The sequence below is a fragment of the Thamnophis elegans genome, chromosome 2, assembly GCF_009769535.1.
Source record: "Thamnophis elegans isolate rThaEle1 chromosome 2, rThaEle1.pri, whole genome shotgun sequence".
Lineage (NCBI taxonomy): Eukaryota > Metazoa > Chordata > Lepidosauria > Squamata > Colubridae > Thamnophis > Thamnophis elegans.
The window spans coordinates 21,665,499-21,685,252 of record NC_045542.1 but is presented as its reverse complement, the minus strand read 5'-3'; the positions used below and the strand labels follow the sequence as shown (position 1 = coordinate 21,685,252).

The 19,754-nt window shown below is 38.4% G+C and overlaps 1 protein-coding gene across 6 annotated transcripts in view; it reads right to left on the bottom strand.

Annotated features, from left to right (window-relative positions):
* The window catches only part of VDR (vitamin D receptor), a 92,692-nt gene that overhangs the window by 30,346 nt on the left and 42,592 nt on the right, over positions 1-19,754 (bottom strand). For all 6 annotated transcript variants that reach the window (XM_032209386.1, XM_032209387.1, XM_032209388.1 and 3 more), the window contains 2 exons: positions 18,810-18,960; positions 9,778-9,908 (listed from right to left, as the gene is read on the bottom strand). In XM_032209386.1, the coding sequence (XP_032065277.1) occupies positions 9,778-9,908; positions 18,810-18,960 (282 nt within the window). The remainder of the gene's footprint in view (positions 1-9,777; positions 9,909-18,809; positions 18,961-19,754) is intronic.

Here is a 19,754-nt window from a genome sequence, read left to right as displayed (position 1 = left end):
TAAGCCTTCAAAACAGTTTTTTAATTCTTGGTGACTGCCTCAACTAGTCCCTGCAGTTTTTTAAAGCAAGATTTTCAGAAGTGGTTTCTCCTTGACTGCTTTCTATGGTTAAGAATGAGAGACTGGCCCAAAACTAGAATTCATAGTCTTCTTGTTTGCATTCTGGTGCCTTAACCACTAAACTGAATCAGCTCTAAGACAGGTATCAGAATCCTAAAAAAACATAACTGTTTCTTCTCTTGGTGAATAGTTTAAGAGGTTAATAAAATAAGCTTGAAAGCCAGTAGAAGTATGGAATTAAACAAGTACTGGTGGGTTGTAGTAGTTTAAATGCTGGACTGGCACTGGGGAGACCCAGTTTCTTTTTTTTAATTGAAAATTTAAAAAAAAGCTTTTACAAATATTTACCTCCCCTCCCCCACCCTCCCCACCCAAACCCACCCCATGGGAGACCCAGTTTCCAATCTACCTTCTACTACAGAAACTCCCTGGATGGGCCAATTACTCTCTTGCAGCCTAACTCTCTCCTCAGGGTAGTTGTTGGGGAAGGGGGGGGGGGAAATACTACATATGCCACACTGAGTTCTAAATGAAAATACAAATCTAACAAATTATCTATTTTATACTCAATTGCTAGCTGTTCAGATACTTATTGCACTTTCTCAGAAACCGTCAAGAGCTCTATCTGTTTTGTGAAGATACGGTAGTCTTGATTTAAATCAGATAAGTTCAGTAATCATCAACAGCCGTGGGAATGTGATTTGTCACTGTCATATGGTTATCACCATACTGAATGTTCTACAATAATTTATACAAGCTACCTTCAGAAAAAATTGAGTTTCCAGTCATGCAAAGCTGTGCAGGTACTGTATGTATGATAAGGATGTAAGGGTTATCGCAAGAATTATTGCAACAAAAATAAAACCAAAGTCTCAGATGCTCTGCAGAATATACATTTGTTGCTATTTTGTCACCTTTCTACTTCATTTATCTTATGTGATGACATGATTGGTTCTTCTTCAGAAAACCCTCCAATTTCTAGGAGTAACTTCTGGGGCTGGCAGTGGGCAGGTCAAATTCCTCCCATAGTCACCTGACTGCAATTCAGGCAATGGGGAACTGGCTTGCATTTGTAACTGGTTGTGGCATCCTGCAATCTCCATTCGAAGATCTCTGGAGTTTGGGTGAGGGAAGCCTAGCAAGCCACTTCGTTGCTGGGCCACGTAGCGCAATCCCAGAAACAGCTACCATTTTCCAAGGAACCACAATTCTTTGTGGCCATGCTGAAATAGCATCTGGTTCTTCAAGGTGGCTCCCACACCCCAGGAACAGTGAGGGATGATCTGGCTTGCCCTCCTTACCCAACGTGAGGTCCAGAACTCTAAAGGTGACCGTTCCCCACCTATGCGTGCTAGTCGTTCCCAACTCTAGGGGGGTGGTGCTCATCTCCGTTTCAAAGCCGAAGAGCCAGCCGAAGACATCTCCGTGGTCATGTAGCCGGCATGACTAAACGTCAAAGGCGCATGGAACGCTGTTACTTTCCCACCAAAGGTGGTTCCTTTTTTTTCTACTTGTATTTTTACGTGCTTTCGAAATGCTAGGTTGGCAGAAGCTGGGACAAGAAACAGGAGCTCCCTCCGTTATGCAGCACCACATCCCTAAGAGATCTTCAAAAGATCAGTGTGTAATACAGGGGGTGTAGGGGAAGCCCAAGCCCTGCAGGGACTTGATTTTGTGGGGGGCAGGGGGAGAGAAAAGAAATCCCAAGGGTTGTAGGCACTCTGAGGTGTGGAAAATGGAACATAGTGTGTCTCTGGGGATGGGTAAGGCTTAGGAGACCCAGGACAGGCAGGTCCGGGTCTTTGCTATGTCTCCCAGGTTCTTTCACATCTGAGGCACCCATGCTCCACTTAATGACCGTACAGGAGATGGATTTTGTTAAGCAAGGCTTAATGGCCATTAGGACATGCTATTTTAACAGGCAGGCTTCATTATAGTCACAGGTAGGGCACTATCTGTACTACAAACATAGCAGCTGGCAATAGCATCTCAAAAGTTACAGGACCGATGGAAAGGTGGCAAGGCCATTTTTTTTTTTTTTTAGTATTATTTATGAATCACAACACTTGTTTCCAGGAAAAAGAAAAACAGCTAGTGCTGTAGAAGTCCTGTACAGAGATCACAACCTTTTTAGTAATTTGGCCTACAGGTCTTTGAAGCACATTCTGTTCTCATTCATTTAACCCGAGGTCGGCATGGAAGGGCTATTTTTAGCTACAGTCTGTTAAGGTTTCCTTTATCAAGTAACTATTTCACTAAAAGGATCATTTACAAGTTGACTGCTACGCTATACATGAGCACCATACTGTAGAAAACATCCGCCTCCATGCTGGTACTGGGCCTCCCTAATTCATAGTGGATACACTTTCCCTGAAAGTGCCCTTTGCTCATATTGCAGAAAAATCAAAGTCCTCAAAACTCCTGGGGCTTTAATTGGTTATGCAAAAGTATCTGTATAACACAAAATCATCAACTCCATTTAAATGCTGCCTGTCTAATGATCACCACAAGGTAATTAAGAGGGTGGGGGGAACACTGTTACAGGAAAATAATCTGATCTGTAGATTTGGAAGTAATCGGAACTAACTTCCTTTCTCAAACAGGCAATTGTTTCTCTGTGGAAACAGATTTAACATTGACATAGTGAAAATACTGGATTCAGGGAGTAGCTGAACAGAATTTAGTCTTCAAGCATGCTTCCCAGTGCAGCTACATTGATTTCCTATAGCCTTTAAATATAATATTCTTTTAAGCCCTGATAGCCTTAAAGCATGTATGGAATGCCAATGGAACTTTAACTTTAACTCACTTTTAGCACAGATACAAACATGCATAAAGTGGAAAAATTCAATACTGTTAGTGGAGCAACTTTTACTAGAAGGAGCACAGGTTTTGCCCAGGGGGCATATAGGGGAAAAAAACAGTTTAGATGAAATCTTCATTGCTGTCTGTTGATTCTAGCTTTTCACCTCAACAGAGGTGCCATATTTCCCCAAATATGAGTCTATGGAATTTTCAAACTAAATGGTTCTCCATATCTTATCTGCTCCATTTTGCTGGGCTGATCATACAGACAATGAAGCACAGGGAGAGCAAAATATGGGGGATATAGATAGTCCTTGACTTACAACTACAATTAAACCCAACTTTTTTGCTGCTAAGCGACACAGTTATTAGATGAGTTTTGCTCCTTTCTAAACCTTTCTTGCCACAGCTGTTAAATGAATCACTGCAGTTAAATTAGTAGCAAGGTTGTTAAGTGAATCTGGCTTCCCGATTGACTTTGCTCATCAAAAGGTTGCAGAAGGTAATCACCTGACCCCGGGACACTGCGACCATCAAAAATATGATCCAATTGACATTTTGATCATCTAACCACGGGGATGCTGCAATGGCCGCTAAGCAGTGGTGAAATTCAACTTTTTTACTACCGGTTCTGTGGGCGTGGCTTGGTGGGCGTGGCAGGGGAAGGATATTGCAAAATCTCCATTCCCACCCCACTCTGGGGCCAGCCAGGTAGTATTTGCCAATTCTCTGAACTACTCAAAATTTCCACAGAACCTGCTGAATTTTACTGCCACTAAGTATGAAAAATGACCAAAAGTCATTTTTTTAAAAGTTGTAACTTCAAAAGACCACTAAATGAATGGTTGTAGGTTGAGGATTATCTGTTGAGGATTACCTGTAGCACGATTATTTTAAACAGATAAATGACAATTGTTGCTACTGATCTGCTTATAAATCACCACAGGTATCACTTAGCTATTTTAACTTCTTTTGCATCTTTTTGAAACATGACACAAGTTTAATTTTTGGATCAAAAGTAGTAGTTTAGTCCCTTAAGGATGGATTATTATTGCCTGAATTTTTTTCTATTATATTGTAGTCAAGCCACCAAGAAATGCATTTTTGAGAGTGTTGCTATACCTTTCAAACAAAAACCACAATGTCTTTTTTCATATCTCACTTACAAAGTCAGCCATGAATTTATTTCTTGGAAACAGGTCCTTTAGTCATAAGGGGGAAACCCACAAATAGTCTGTCAATATAAACCCAAGAAGGTGTTTTGTTATCAAAACCATGGACAATACCTTTCTTTTGAACCTTGTTATGACATATGCAATCAAGTAGTAATGAAAAGTGTTTCAGCCATTTCTTCAAAGGGAAGAAAGATTCAATGAAGGCAAAGAGATAGATTAAGCTGAATGTTTTGCCTACATGTCAAGAAAGGAAAGACATCATTGATGAGAAATAAATGAAAAAAAGAGTGTATACATTCATGCATAACCTTCGTGTTAGTTTAAACTAACTCCATTCACTATATAATTCCATACATTTATATCCTTGCAAACAGTGGTGGGTTTCAATTTTTTTAGAACTTCTTCTGTAGGTGTGGCCTGCTTTGTGGGAGTGGCTTGCCAGCCATGTGACTGGGTGGGAGTGGCTTGCCAGCCATGTGACTGGGTGGGAGTGGCTTGGTAGTCATGTGACTGGGCAATTTATAAAATGTGGTGAAACACTCTTGCTTAGCAACCAAAATGTTGGTTCAGAAACTCTGGCATTTGAAGCATGCAAGTCTTAAAGCTGTCATGTTACAAGACCCTTGCATCCCTAACCCTTTAGGGAAAAAACCCAGGGGTGTTCAAACTTGACAGCTTTAAGACTTGTGGACTTCAACTCCCAGAATTCCTCCTCCAGTCATGTTGGCTCAGGAACTCTGGCATTGAAGTGTGCAAGTCTTAAAGCTGTCAAGTTACAAGACCCTTGCACCCCTAACCCTTTAGAACCCCCCCCCCCGGGGTGTTCAAACTTGACAGCTTTAAGACTTGTGGACTTCAACTCCCAGAATTCCTCCTCTCGCTCTTCATCTTGATGATGTGCGGATGGGCAGGGAGAGGGAGCTGGAACCGGTTCTAAACGACACTGTAGATTTGTGGAACTTCTTCTATAGAAGAGGTTAGAACTGGCAGGAACCCACCCCTGGCCTATACCTAATTCAGATTGCCAGGTACTACCTGTTTCTGATTATACCAAAACCTACACAGGCACAAAAAGAAAAATGGAAAGTATGGGTAAAATCCAGGCTTACTGAAAAAAGGATCATACATTTGTTAGAATTAGGTTTCATTCATTTCTGCTGGTCAACTCAAACTAGGATTCTGTTGGATTTCACCTAAATCTTTCTTTCATTATTTTCAATCTGGCCTTAATTGCTTTCCAGTGATTATAAGTGCAAATCATTCTTGCCTCTAACACATCCATATACCACTTCATACAAAGCTTAAGAGAAAGTAGAATTACAACTGGAATTTTAGAGGCAAGTAGAATAAGGTCATTTTATGCTTTTCCTTCTTAAAAACAAAGACACTCTAGTATCAACTGGTGCATTACTAGGACTCTCCTCCTCTTTCCCTCCTGGCAACATTTATCACCTAATTTGCAACATGGCATACAAAGAAAGAGGAGAGAACTTGTACATATATACAGTTTCCAAACTTTTGCTTTTGAAAAGGAAATCTAAATTCCATCTAGAGTTCCCCTACTTTCTACAAATGAGGCTTTAAAAAATCTGGATAAAAACCAGCTTCTTCATGAGATTGTATATGGACTTTTCCTGTTCCTATACGAAAAGCTTGGGATTTGATGAATACTATGATATGAAGAAGGCAATGGTATATAAACATACGTTTTAATCATTAAAATATTTTAGAGACAAAACTAAGCCCACAATGGATTTAAATAATCCAAAACACATTAATAGCCTGGATATTTTTTTAAAAATTACAACACCAAAAAGAAAACAATCAGTAATAAAATCCAAGGCCAGTTACAGCTAAAATAATTTCCATTCAGTTGTCCAATCAACCAAAGTAGGACAAAGCAACTGAGAAAATTGACACTTTTCAATGCGTGTAGAGAAGAAGCCTTATAGCACCAATATGAGGTAACAGAAGAATCACTGTAAGAAATAAGCCAGTTCGGTGTAGTGGATAAGATGCTTGCCTAGAACAAGGAGACTGTGAGTTCTAGTCCTGGTGGCTTTGGATTAGTCCCTCTCTATCAGCTTAACTCACTTGACTTGTTGTCAGGAAATAGGAAAGAAAGAAATATTATGTGCATCTTCTTTCTTGAATTATTTATAAAGTGACAGAGGCAGCATAAAAATCTAATAAATAAAATAAGCAGATGCATAATGTCTGTGAGAGGCAGAATCAACTAACAGCCACATCTTGCTAAAAAGCCACAGTTGCCACAACTAACAACCACAGTTGCTAAAAAGCAAGTAAGAGAAGAAGGAACTTTGTGGCAAACCCCCCCCCAAAAAAAAAAAATCACAGGACTTGGGAAAGGAAGTACCACTTTCTGCAACAAATTCCAGAAATTTAGCAACCCTAAAAACCAGAGGAACTTTTGTCTGGACATAATTTGGTCAAAAGTTCAGTGGGATGTGGGACTTCAAATGCTTTAGCATTTTTGGTAAAAGACCATAAGTTGGATGGAGCAAAGCCATATTTTAGCCACTTCTGCTGATTATGGCATTCTTCAGAGCTGTCTGGTTGGGCAGGTATTTTGCAACAATATGTTGCAATAATTTTATTCCTTATTATGTCATTGTTATATTAGGGAAGTACTCATAGTTGCATTATCCAAGAATGTCCCAGTGTACTGTTTCTGTTTTGCTGTTTAATATGCACATAAAATGGTGGCAGATATTATATAGAACAGGGTTTTCCCAAACTGTGACCTCTACCTCTCTAGGGTGTGACAGACAGAGTCCAGGGGAGGTGTGAAGAACCTTTTACTTATACATTGGCACAATAAATCCACCTTTCTCAAAATTTCATTATATTGTTTTCATTGTTCATTTATGTTAATCTTGGTGTTTGTATTTTTAGGAGAGCTGTATACATTGAAATTACACTAAAGGGAGGCATGATGATAAACCATATAGAAAGCCCTGATCTAGAGTTTTGGCCATGAGTAAACTAGCGGTGCTCAAACCATTTTTTATTACTATAATCTAATAACAAAGAACCAATAGATACCTCTGAATGCTACCTATATTTGATGAAGGGCTGCATTAAATAATATGGACAAGATGAAGATTATTTTCTTCATTTTTTTCTATTTTTTGTATGCGTGGGTGGAAGGCATTGTATTCTCCCCCTAAAATACTGTAATAGGTTTACAGTTTACACTTGTTCCATAATCCATTGTTGTTCCTTGATTTCCAGGTTGCTGGTAAAGAACAGATAAATGGAAACACACTTGCTCAAAACGGGCAAGAAGCTATATGAATTTGAGTCTACCTGTGACAGAGCAACCTGCTTTATGTCAGGCTATTTCTAAAGAATGCCTGGGAGCTTCAGCCAATGCACAAAGCAAAAGCTGTGCTAACCAGTGCACAGTAATATCCTTTCTGTCTTGGCAAATCATTTTTGCTTCCATGCTGGCATTATACCATACACTGCCTTTGAACATTATAGAACCATACCAAACTGTATGTAATATCTTACATCACCTTCAAATGTTTTTAAGAGCTAAAATATTACATGGCAGTTTTGAGTTCATTTTTTTTCTTCCTAGCATTTTCCTGCAAGTGCAGGATCCACCTTTTTCAGATCCATTGGTTGCAACAAGAATTGATTGACCTAATGCCATAGACTAGGGAAAGCATGAGTGCCCAAAAGTCACCCAGTCAGCTTTCACACCTAAGGCAGCACTAGAACTTACAATCTCCTGGTTTCTAGCCTGGTGCCTTAACCGCTAGATGAAGAATAATATACTCACAAATGAATTTCCTATGAAGTGGAATGCTTCTAATACAGTGGCAGCAGTTTGGGTATCTCTATTAAGATGCATTCCCATGAGATCTCCCATTTTCAGTAAAAGCTCCAGGTCTTATGTTAACTTTGGCCTCAAAAATATGGAGTCTTCATTGATCTAACTTAAATACATTACAGACAATATACCGGTAGGACCTGTATTTGCTCCCACAAAAACTCCTATGCAGCCTCCAGAGCCATCTGACTCAACCCCTGTGAAATGAAAGTGTTCCACTACTTCCTCTTGTTAATATTCTAGAATATTAACCTGTTAAAATTAATAATTTGTTGCCAACTTTTTGTAAAATACCCTTCACTTGTCATTTCCCCAGATCACTATTTTTTCTTCTGATGTCTAATTCTTTCTAAATTCAGGAAAGCTAGGTATTGCTTCCAAGACTATCAGACTTGAGCTACAGGAATTCCATGGAACTACTGTATGGTAGCAGTATCTGCCTTTTTCCTGTGCTGCCACAGAAATATGATGCTGTCCAAGTATTTGTTGACCAGACCTGGAGGTCCCAGTTTTTTGAAAAAGAATGCTCAAAGTTTAGGAAGCAAGACTCTGTATTTTGAGCCCAATAATTCTCTGCCCTCCAGAAATCTATATCTGTAGCTGAAACAAAACAAGATAGAGAGGGACTGATTTGAAGTGAATTTGTGGAGATTACATACACACACACACACCAAAAGTTAATTTTCAATTTATATTCTCAAGATTATCCAGAATAACAATGGTAACAATCACACTTGTCACTAAGTAAATAGTGCGGATTTTAGGAAATAAATACAAATGTAATTTAGAAGTGATTTACAGAATGTTACATTGACTTGAACAATATATACAATATTTGTGTTTCAGAAGCTATAATTAAAGCAAAAATCCTTGATAGCGCAATAGTTGTTTTTTTAAAAAAATCATTACTATTTTTACCATAGTCATAACCTGAAGACTTCGTCAGCCAAACTAGGAAGTCTACATAGACCTCATGAACAAGAAGTCTGCTTTGGGCTCAGCCCTCCTTTCTCCAGACTGCATTTTCTGTTGCAGTCTAATAGGATCAACAATATATTGTCTTGCCCCTGTGCCATCACACTCAAAGTATCTGGAAGTCCTACAAATGAATAGAAGTGTTTCAGAACTCTAAACTGCTTATTGATTCATTACAGCCCTTCTATCTGAATAAAACTGATTTTTCTCTTTCCTCAGCTAATCATAATCCTGAAAATAAGCAAACCTTTTTTTGTTCTCCTGAGCTAAAACTTTCTTAATCACGAAGCTAAAAAGTTAAGCAGGCACATGTGGCTTTGAAATCAGTACTGCTACAAAGACACATTTCCCTGTAGGACTAGAATATGCAACCTGTGTCTCAGCAACAATTGGTGGTCTCAACAAATACTGCAGGAAGTTCCTGGTATGTTAGAAAAATGTTCCAATGTTAGAAAAAATAATAATAATGAAATTGCACCAAGCTTACAAGATTGGTGATGTTCTCACCTAAAATCCTATGGTGTTTGGAATTTTTTACTTCAAATTTTATAAGATTTCAGGTAATAGCCATAATTTTGTAGGTCAATGATGCAAGTGTGTGATGGTTCCCAGGGGTGCCGTATTGTTGACTCTTGGCTTATTTGGTATTCGTCAAATTTTTTGATACTGCATAATAGTCTCTATAAAGAAAATAGGTGGGGATAGTTTACCTACATTAGCAGGAGAGTGTGAGGCATCCTATTAAATGAGAGAAAGAGAGACAGGCAGACAGATTGAGTGAACAAGTGCCTGGAAACCTGAATCTGGAATTTTTATAATATATTTTCAAGAAAGATGCCCAAACTACTAACTCTTCCCAAATCTCCTGTGTAAAGAAGAGAAGGGAGCACATTTACTCACATTCTTTCATCATGCCTATGTCAACGCAACGCTTCAGCCGGCAAGCTTGGCAGTGTCTCCGGTTATCTTTGGTAATTTTACAGTCACCATTGAAGGGACATGTGAACATTGCTTTTCTTTTCATGCTCCTCCTGAAAAAAAAAAACACAACAGAAAATGCATCAAATTGGCTTACTCCTTGATAGGGTAAGTCATAATTTATAGTTTCTGCACAGATATTGCTCTGAAAATAAATAGTATGGAAGATTGGCATGTAAAGTGAGCTGTCAATTAAAAGGCACTACGCATAACTTACCACCAAGCATAGGAGAAATTTCTCAAACACAACTACGGTTATGTTTCTAAGAAATATGGGTATTTTTAAAATGTGCTCTGTTATTATACTTGGAAGACACTAACAATTTGCCTGTCTTCATGGTTTTTTCTCCCCCAACAATCATTTAATATTTTATGGACTACATGCAGAAAAGCAATTTCTTGTCAAAGCGAAATATCCTGTACAATAAACGGGAACATATTAGCCATAGTTTGGATGCCTAAAACAGCCATCTTTAAATATAGAAATCAGAATTTAGATCAGAATTCAATGGAAGCCAGCAATATATACAACCACCTCAAATCACTTGTGATAATATGGTTTTTTTTATAAGCTTTCAGTCAATTAACTTGCTTTCTAGACACATGAAATGGATTCAGAATGCAAGTACATTGGAGGATGTATCAGTTCACAAAAACATAAGCAGAAATTTTGGGAAACATCAATCACAACATTTAGATTTCAAACTTGTCAGAAATTAATGCAGAATAAAACGGGTTAATGTAACACATATCACATCCGATTTGTATTTTTGAAAGTTTGTCCTGGCAATATACCCATTCAGAGTTTAATGGTAAACTTGCCTGCTCCATCAGAGAACCTGTGAATTAATATATGCTCACTAATAGCAATAGCAATAGCAGTAGACTTATATACCGCTTCATAGGGCTTTCAGCCCTCTCTAAGCGGTTTTACAGAGAGTCAGCATATTGCCCCCAACAATCTGGGTCCTCATTTTACCCACCTTGGAAGGAGTATGGAAGGGAATGATACAAACATGTCTCTTTCCTAAAATAAATCAATAGAAAATGTGTTCTATAAAGAGCTGGGAAACTAAGTAAATGTTGTTTGCACTTGGAATGAAGCTGCCTAATGTTTAACATTATTTAAATGACTAGTTAGACTCTTGTTATATCAAATCATTTGGAGATGACCTTACAGATCTCTTGGCCAAAGAAATTCAGAAAACCAACCAGAAGACCACCAGACAGTAATCAGAAGCTTTTCCTAAGTCCCAACAGTGAATCACCATGTAACCCTGGAAACCTGAAATTCTCCTTCACTCTTTTAAGAAACCATCATGCCTCAACTGTTGTTGAATTTCCTTTTCCCTCTTTGGCTCCAAAGCATAGTTGAATGAGCTGGCACTCAAACCATTACCTGTTTTTGGAACACGTTTCTCTTCATCTTTACAAGGCCATGTTCAATGTTGGTCAAATGAACAATGTGAAATGTGCTAGGCTGGAACTGTGTGCCACCCCGTTCAACTTGTGAATAGCAATAGGTGTAGGAAGCTGATTCAATTCTAATGCTTTTCAGTACATAGCAGAAATGGAACCTGAATGTGTTCTTTGAGAACATCTTTTTTTGTTAAAATGTTATACTCTATGCTACATAATGACAATAAAATTACATGTTGCACACAGGCAAAGAAGCCATTCTCACCACCGTTACGTAAGAAGAGCACATAAATTGTCTGGCATTATGCACCACAAATATATTTTTATCTCACTCTTTCTCTCAAAACCCTTCTCTTGTATTTTAAACAAACTAAATATATCTCTATAGCCATGTTATACAATATATTATTAATGTTTAGGTCCTTTTACATAAGAATGGGAAAATATGGTCAATTAAGGATATAAGCTAAATTTCTGAGCACAATCTGTAGCTCCAGTTGGCAAAATATTTGTTCAGCTACAGAGGTGAGTTTTTCAGATCACTGTTTAACAATGGATAACCTTCTACCCTTACACTGTAATATCATGTTTTCCCAACCATAAAAGCATGCCATAACCATTTCCGTTCTTTTCTTATTAGTTTCCAAAAAACCCCTCAGAGGTTTTATATGTATAGATATAAAATAATACTTTTTATAGAACTGATTTTAATTTGAAATTGTGTCACAAAAGGTAGTTTTTCTTTGACAGCCCCAAATTGGAATTCCAGATTTCTCAGTGATCTTGAACAACTTGTTTACTTCTTACTTGCTTCTAATAAACATCTACAAACAACTACAAGTGTAATATTTTATAAAAAATTAGTTGTCTTCTAGTGTTAGGAGGAGATTAAAAAATGCCATTTAAGCGACATGGTGGCACAGGGGTTAGAATGCAGTACTGAAGGCTACTTCTGCTGACTGCTGGCTGCCTACCACTTGGCAATTCAAATTTCACCAGGCTCAAGTTTGACTCAGCCTTCCATCCTTCCGAGGTGGGTACAATGAGGACCTAGATTGCTGGGGGCAATAAACTGTCTCTGTAGACAGGTAAAGAGAGGGCTGTAAAGCACTGTGGAGCGGTATATAAGTCTAAATGCTATTGCTATTACTTCTCATAACAATCTATAATAATTGTTTTTTGTTACTGCTGAACACAATTCTGACCTTTGTAGGTATTGGCACATTCCAATATCTCAGCATCTTTTTCCAAGGCCTACATTGCTACTGTGCAAATTCCTTGTCTATGGCACTTTCAGCTGTCGAGAGTAGTGTCATCAGCATAGTGCAGTTTACAGGTATTCCATGTTTAGCAACCATGATCAGGACAGCAACTCGGTTATTAAGTAAAGCAGTTGCTAAGTGAAATTGCAATTGGGCTTACAATCTTATTTCAGCTTTCCTTTGCTTTATAGTCTGCAAAGGTTGTAAATGCGAGGACTGGTTGCAAAGTTACTTTTTCATCATCGTCGTAACTGCACATGGTCACTGTCTGAGGACTACCTGTATTAATACTTTTTCCTTTAATTTTAGAATCATGCCATCGTCTTCTACTCCAGCCTCTCTCAATTCAAGGATGAGTAAATAGAGAGAGAACAGACAGCCTTGTTTCTCATGTTCCCCTGGAGCCAGTTTATAATAATGTCTCTTGCTTCTCAGTCTTCTCTAAGTTCAAGTTGAGTATCTGGCATCCCTTTTGTTTTAATCTGCATTCAATAATCTTAATCATTACTTTGCCAGCACATGCAATTAAAAATATTCCTATTAGTTTGCATATTTAAGACTCCATTCTTTGGTAATGCTATATGGACTGACGTATCCGCTAATTTGTTCTCTATCTTTGTTAGCATAATTTAATTAAAACCTTTGCTGATTCTTCCTCTCTTGCTTCCCATATTTCTATAAGTATTACATCCATTTCTGTCACTTTACGACTTGGTAATGACTACAGTGCTTGAATTAAAAGCTTATTTCTCTTGTTGTCTAGTATTATAATTCTGTTGCTTCTGGCTGTTTGTGAACCGAGAAACATTATTTCAGAAGATTGGTCTATGAATAACTGTTTCCCCAACTTTCTGTACACTTAGATTTGTGTCACTAGTGATGACCTTCTTGTCCTACCTTCTTGTTTCATGTTGGGTACTTTTCCTTCAATTTTCCAAACATCAGGATCTTCTCCAATGACTACTATCTCCTTATTGCAGTATATATCTAAGATATTTAAGGTTTACACCCTTAACTTCAAGTAGCATCTAATGTTTTGTTAAGAATTTCAGAATCATAAATGAAATTTTATATATCACCTATCAAATATCGTCACCTCCTTTTCCTGAGTCACCACAGTCAGCCACATAGTTCCTAGTACCACCTTAGCTTAAGCACCTTGTCTAATGTCACCTTGACCTTAGATAAGTTTACCTCACCATTACTTCACCCTTATATATTCTCTGCTTTAGTGAAATTCTTGCTTTGTTTAACATTCAGCTGTATGTCATTAGAATCCACTCTTAAAAATTACATTTATATTTTTCTTTTGCCAAACCAAAAAGGGCCCATCCTTACTAAAAGAGAGAATGCTGAACATAGGGTTAGGGAAGGAGAAGCTAAAGAGACAATCTAGATCCGGAATGGCAAACCTATGGCACGCATGCCTCAGGTGGCACACGGAGCCATTTGTCAGGGCATGAGAGGCGCATGCGCGTGCTGGCCAGCTGACTTCAGCCTTTTTTTGAGGCATTTTTCGCCTTCCCCAGGCTCCAGAGACTTTATAGGAGCCTGGGAAGGGCGAAAACAGCTTCCCCCACCCCCTACAGGACCTCCAGAGGCTTCAGGAGTTTCCCTGGAGCCTTCAGAGCGCAAAAAACCGACCCTATGGGCAAACCGGAAGTTCAGGAACGGACTTCTGGTTTGCTCGTAGGCCCGGTTTTAGCCCTCCAGAACAAACCGGAAGTCACCTGAAGGCTGCAGAGGACTAAAAATGGCCCTACTTCCGGTTTGCTCGTAGGGTTGTTTTTTGCCCTCCAGAGCCTTCAGGGAAGCCTCCCGAAGGCCCCTGAAGGCTCTGGAGGGCTAAACCATCCCTACGAGCAAATTGGAAGTCTGTTCCTAAATTTCCGGTTTGCCCGTAGGGCCGCTTTTTTGCACTCCGGAGGCTTCAGGGAAGTTTGTGAAGCCTCCGGAGGGCCTCTAGGCTTTTCTGCCCTCTCCAGGCTCCTATAAAGCCTCTGGAGCCCGGGGAGGGTGAAAAAAGCATGCAAAAATGGGGGTCGGGCTGGTCATGCGCACTGGGGGTCACACATTGCATTATGGGTGTGGCACACCCGCGCACAATCTCCCTGCGCTCCCCCTGCTTTTGACACACGAGCCAAAAAAAAGGTTCGCCATCACTGATCTAGCTAATCATTTGTACTGATGAATGATGGAGGAGAAAGAGGAACTGTGGCATTTTAGGCCTCTTCCTGAGAATGACAAGCAATCCATATGCTTAGAACACAGTAAAACATCTCACTAGCATAGCAGAATGAGTACAATGAGAGGAAAATTTTCTACTTTATTTTAAACTCAGAAATGTTACCACCACAGTGTCAATTTTCTTTTTAAAAATGTGATTGATTTGATATGAGACTAATCTGATATAAAAACAAGTTAGCCTAGTACCCTGACCTTATCGTCAATCACAAGAGATGCCAAGGGTTATCAGAATGAAAGAGGGAATCTAATAAAACCTGTCCAAAGATGAAAAGGATTTTAACTATTTCCCAATACAGCAGAAACCACAAACTGCCTCAGTATCAGTTTATGGGATATCTAAAGGATTTGTTACGAAGGACCTGATGTTATAGAGCAAAGTTCTGGTTTAAAATTCACATGCCAGAGCAGCAATTAGTCTTCTCTGCTAAGATATGCATTTCTTATAGTCCTTGACAAATAGGACGAAGGTCAAGGTAATTGGCTATCATTTTTAAACCCATGCTCAGGAGGGGAAAATGTCCAGAGGGTAGGCAGGCCCTTGGCAGGCATCTTGTTTTTAACATCCTCTTTTAAGTATCAGGGTACTATTACTGTTGCTTTGAAACAGCCTATTGCAAGTTTCCATCAAAATATGCCTTGCAAGTTTCCATCAAGATAATTATCTTTTACTTCAAGGTCACTTATTGTTTCTGATATATCCAGGCTTCCATTACTGACGCCACTGATGCTCATCTCAGCCACAGCAATTTGTACTTTCCTTTAGTGCGTATTTTTGGAAATTTGGCTGCGATTGCTCTGCCATGTTTATGAGCCAGAACTAAATTTTCAAGACAGCGTAGCAGTTATATGACTACCCCTTATCCTCTCTTTCTGATACCTCTGCTACACAGGTAGTCCTCAGCTTGTGACCACAATTGAGCCCAAAATTTCTGCCGCTAAGCAAGACAGTGAGTTTTGCTCCATTTTATCACTTTGCCTGCCACAGCTGTAAATCACTGCAGTTGTTAAGTTAGTAATACAGTTGTTAAGTGAATCTGGCTCCCCCATTGTCAGAAAGTTACAAAAGGTGATCACATGACCCTGGGATACGGCAAACATCGTAACTACATGTCAGTTGCCAAATTCTGATCACAAGACCGGGGAGAGGCTGCAATGGTTGTAAGTGTGAAAAATGGCGGTAAGTCACTTTTTTCAGTGCCATTGCAACTTTGGTCACTAAACAAATGGTTGTAAATTGTAATGTTGCACTGTTTGCTTCCCCAAATCACCAGCTAACAAAAACGTTAGTCCCAATAATATCACACTGTAGCTTGAATTATGCTATCTATTAAACAGGAAGAATTTTTTTAAAAAAATAACAATATGTTCACAATAATTTTGTTTCAATGGAACTCATTTATCTATCCCTCAGGTGAAGGAGAAGGTTGACTACATAAGACCTAGCATCTCTTATTCCTAACATGGGAATTAAGATTAGTTATCTAATTCAAAACATGCCTAATATCTGATTTAACATTTTAAAATATAGCAAAAATCTGCAAGCACAAATATTCAGACATTTAAGGTTTTCTCTCACTTCCTTTTATATAATTCATTCATTCATTCATTATTTTGTTTACTGTTTTAACCTACTCTACTCATTGTCTTCAGTTTTTTAATAATCTATTTTCAATATCTTTCATCCTCTTTCATATCATGCCACCTAATAGTCTGAGGACAATATTAATCCTATTATAGATGGTGAGTGTCAGATACATTTATTTCCCATCACTATTTCAGGAATGTCTGCCTAAACCAACATTGCATGTGGCCAGCTCCCAGGCGGGAAATGAAGACAGACCAGACACTTGGCTTGCCAGGGGCATCTGCCATATAGTTCCTAAGTGGCAATTCAGAAAATCCGGAAAAAGCATTATACGGTATGTGCAGGATTACCAACAAGGAACTGTAGTTTGGTGCACAATAATGATGCTAGTGGAAATCAAGAGACAATTGGTCCAAAGGAACTCTTTAGTTATTTGTTTGTTTGCATTCCACTTATATTATTTTTACAAATAACTAAAGATGGCAAACCTATTACAACATTCCTTGTCCTGAGGAGGGACTTCAACCCATGGTCTCCTACTTTCTAGGATGGTGCCTTGCCCGCCAGATCAAAGTAGAATAATGGTAAGGTAAAGAAAACAAGTAAAACTGCCATGACAAGCTCTTAAATCTTTAAAATTAGGAGAGATAACAATTACATGGAAAGCTGCGCAAAGGTTCTCCTGAGCAGCGGAAAGAAAATTGCCACTATTTAGAGTTGCTGCTTCGCAACAGCTTTAAGAATTCAGCATACAAAAGCTTGGCTCTTGGTCACCTGTTTTGTGGTACACTAGACACTACTAGTGATACATCTTCAGTTTTTATTTGAGAAAAGCACTGATTCTTAGCTGCCATAATTTGAAGAAACAATGAGCTACAAACGTGAAGGTATTCCTGAATCAAATAAGTAGTTATGATTTTTAGAATACCTCTTAAAAAGAATTATTTCAATTACATTCTGGTAACATGTTAAGAGGGAATGAAGCACTCATTACCTTTCCAAGTATCTATCTCTATTCTCAGCTAATGGGTCATTAACAGGAGAAAAAAACTTAATCTAATGTGTTTTATGTCTAGGATAGAGTGTGCATGATTGATTAGCCAAGGGCACTGTGTGGAAATGCACCTCTGACAGACAAGTTACTCTCTTAAGCAATTGCGACTGAAGAAAATGTTGCTGTTCTAGTTAGTCGAGTGAACTGTAACCTGACTGGAAAACTGGCTCTGATATCTATGGTACACAGAACATTTTATCTAATTCTCTATTTTGCAAAGTTAATAGGTTTCCTACAAAAATATTGAAATAACAAGAACAGATTAAGAAAAAACTGACTTTCAGAATTCCAATTTAATGTTTATGTAAATCCCTTAATGATACTATTCCTACCTTCCAGTTTTAGTCTTAGATCCATGGGAGATTTCCCTTCGTTAGGCATGTTTTGCTTTTGATGTATAGTATTACTCATCCACCTTAATCCAATGCTTCCCGGAACAAACTCAAATGTCATAACTATACAAAGTACTCTATGAGAACTAAGCATTTCATGCATGAAAGATCCTAAGCTGATGAATATTTTGAAACACTCTTGGCTAGTGTATATGCAATGCTAATTAGAAGACTAGAAGACCTCCAAGGTCCCTTCCAACTCTGTTATTCAATACTAATTTCCTCTTAACCAGAGTTAAATTAAGTGGTGAAAGTTAACCACTTTCTTATTTCCTCTTCCCGGTATTGTACTGACATTTATTGACAGTGATTTGGAAGCAAGTAAGAATTGTATAGGGATGGAAACAACCCCATGAACAAGAAAAAATATTAGTTCCTATATGAATCAAATGAAAATATCCCCAAATGACAGTTAGTCCTATTGAGGCCAGTTATCTATTTCACTACAAAACGGACTGTACTTCCACAATCTGCAAAAGGAAGAAACGGTTTAAATTATTTAACTCTAAACAATTTCACCTTTTACAACAGTCCTGCTTCTGTTTATCCTATACCAAACAGATCCCAATTCCTACTTCCAGTTTTGCTCCTCCATATTTCTATGGATGCCTAACAGAATTTACATTCTCCGTTCTGTTCAATACAAAACATGATTCAAACATTCCCATTATGCCAACTTATTCTAGTGACAGCAAATTTTATATCTATGAAATATTATAGAGTAAGTTCAGTTTGAGGTTCCAATCAAATCGTTTACTATCTACAAACTAGCCACCATATTGCAAGCAAAACCATTAATATGCTCCTTTCCTTCCTTACATATAAATATGTCAGTTGAGTTCCTTTAAAGATGCTTTCCAGATAGTATTTGCATTTTTAAAACAGAGTAAGATAAATAATCTTTTTTTGATCAGTTTTTGATGGTAAGAAGAAACTGCTGGTCCAATAATAAACCATGGACCAAAATGTCTTAGTTAAAGTGAAGAACCGCATACCTAAAAAATCCTTTGCATCCTTCACAGGTCATAGCATTAAAATGAAAGCCGGTAGCTTTGTCTCCACAAACACCACAGATCCGCGGAATGTTCCTGTCAAAGTCGGCGGCTGTATCAGTAAAGGTTGGACACGGCGCCATCGGCTCCATTTCTATGATAGAGAAAATGAAAAAGTTACCAACTTCATCATAGTAATTTCTGAGTAAATATATTCAAAGTAAATATACTGAGTAATATAGTGAGTTGAACCATAAGGAAGGCTGAGTGCCAAAGAATTGAGGCCTTTGAACTATGGTGCTGGAGAAGATTCCTGTGAGTCCCTTGGACTGCAAGACAATCAAACTGGTCAGTCCTAGAGGAGATCTGACTGCTTTCTAGAAGTCCAGATCCTGAAGATGAAACTCAAATATTTTGGCCACCTAATGAGAAGGAAGGATTCACTGGAGAAGAGCCTAATGCTGGGAAAGATTGAGGGCAAAAGAAGATGGGAACACCAGAGAATGAGGTCGCTGGATGGAGTCACCGAAGCAGTCGGCGTGAGCTTATATGGACTTTGGAGGATGGAAGAGGACAGCAAGGCCTGAAGGAACATTGTCCATGGGTCACGATGGGTCAGGCATGACTTTGCAACTAACAACAACAATATAATGAGAGCACAAATAGAATATATAAAAGCCAGCAACAAGTTCCCTTATCCCATTATCAGTCTGGTTGTGAATATTTCCCTGAGCATAGTAACATGTTTCATTCAAAATGTACAGGTCTTGACAAATATATTCTAGACTTTCAGAGTGCTAAAAACAGATCCTTCAACAAGTTATATTTTGTCTGTTCATCTTAATATAAATGGCTGCATTACAGGAAGTAAATATTTGCAGTACCAGTGTATTTCTACATACCTTTTCAAGAGAAAACATCAAGGTATAGTTCCAGTATTTGTACCAA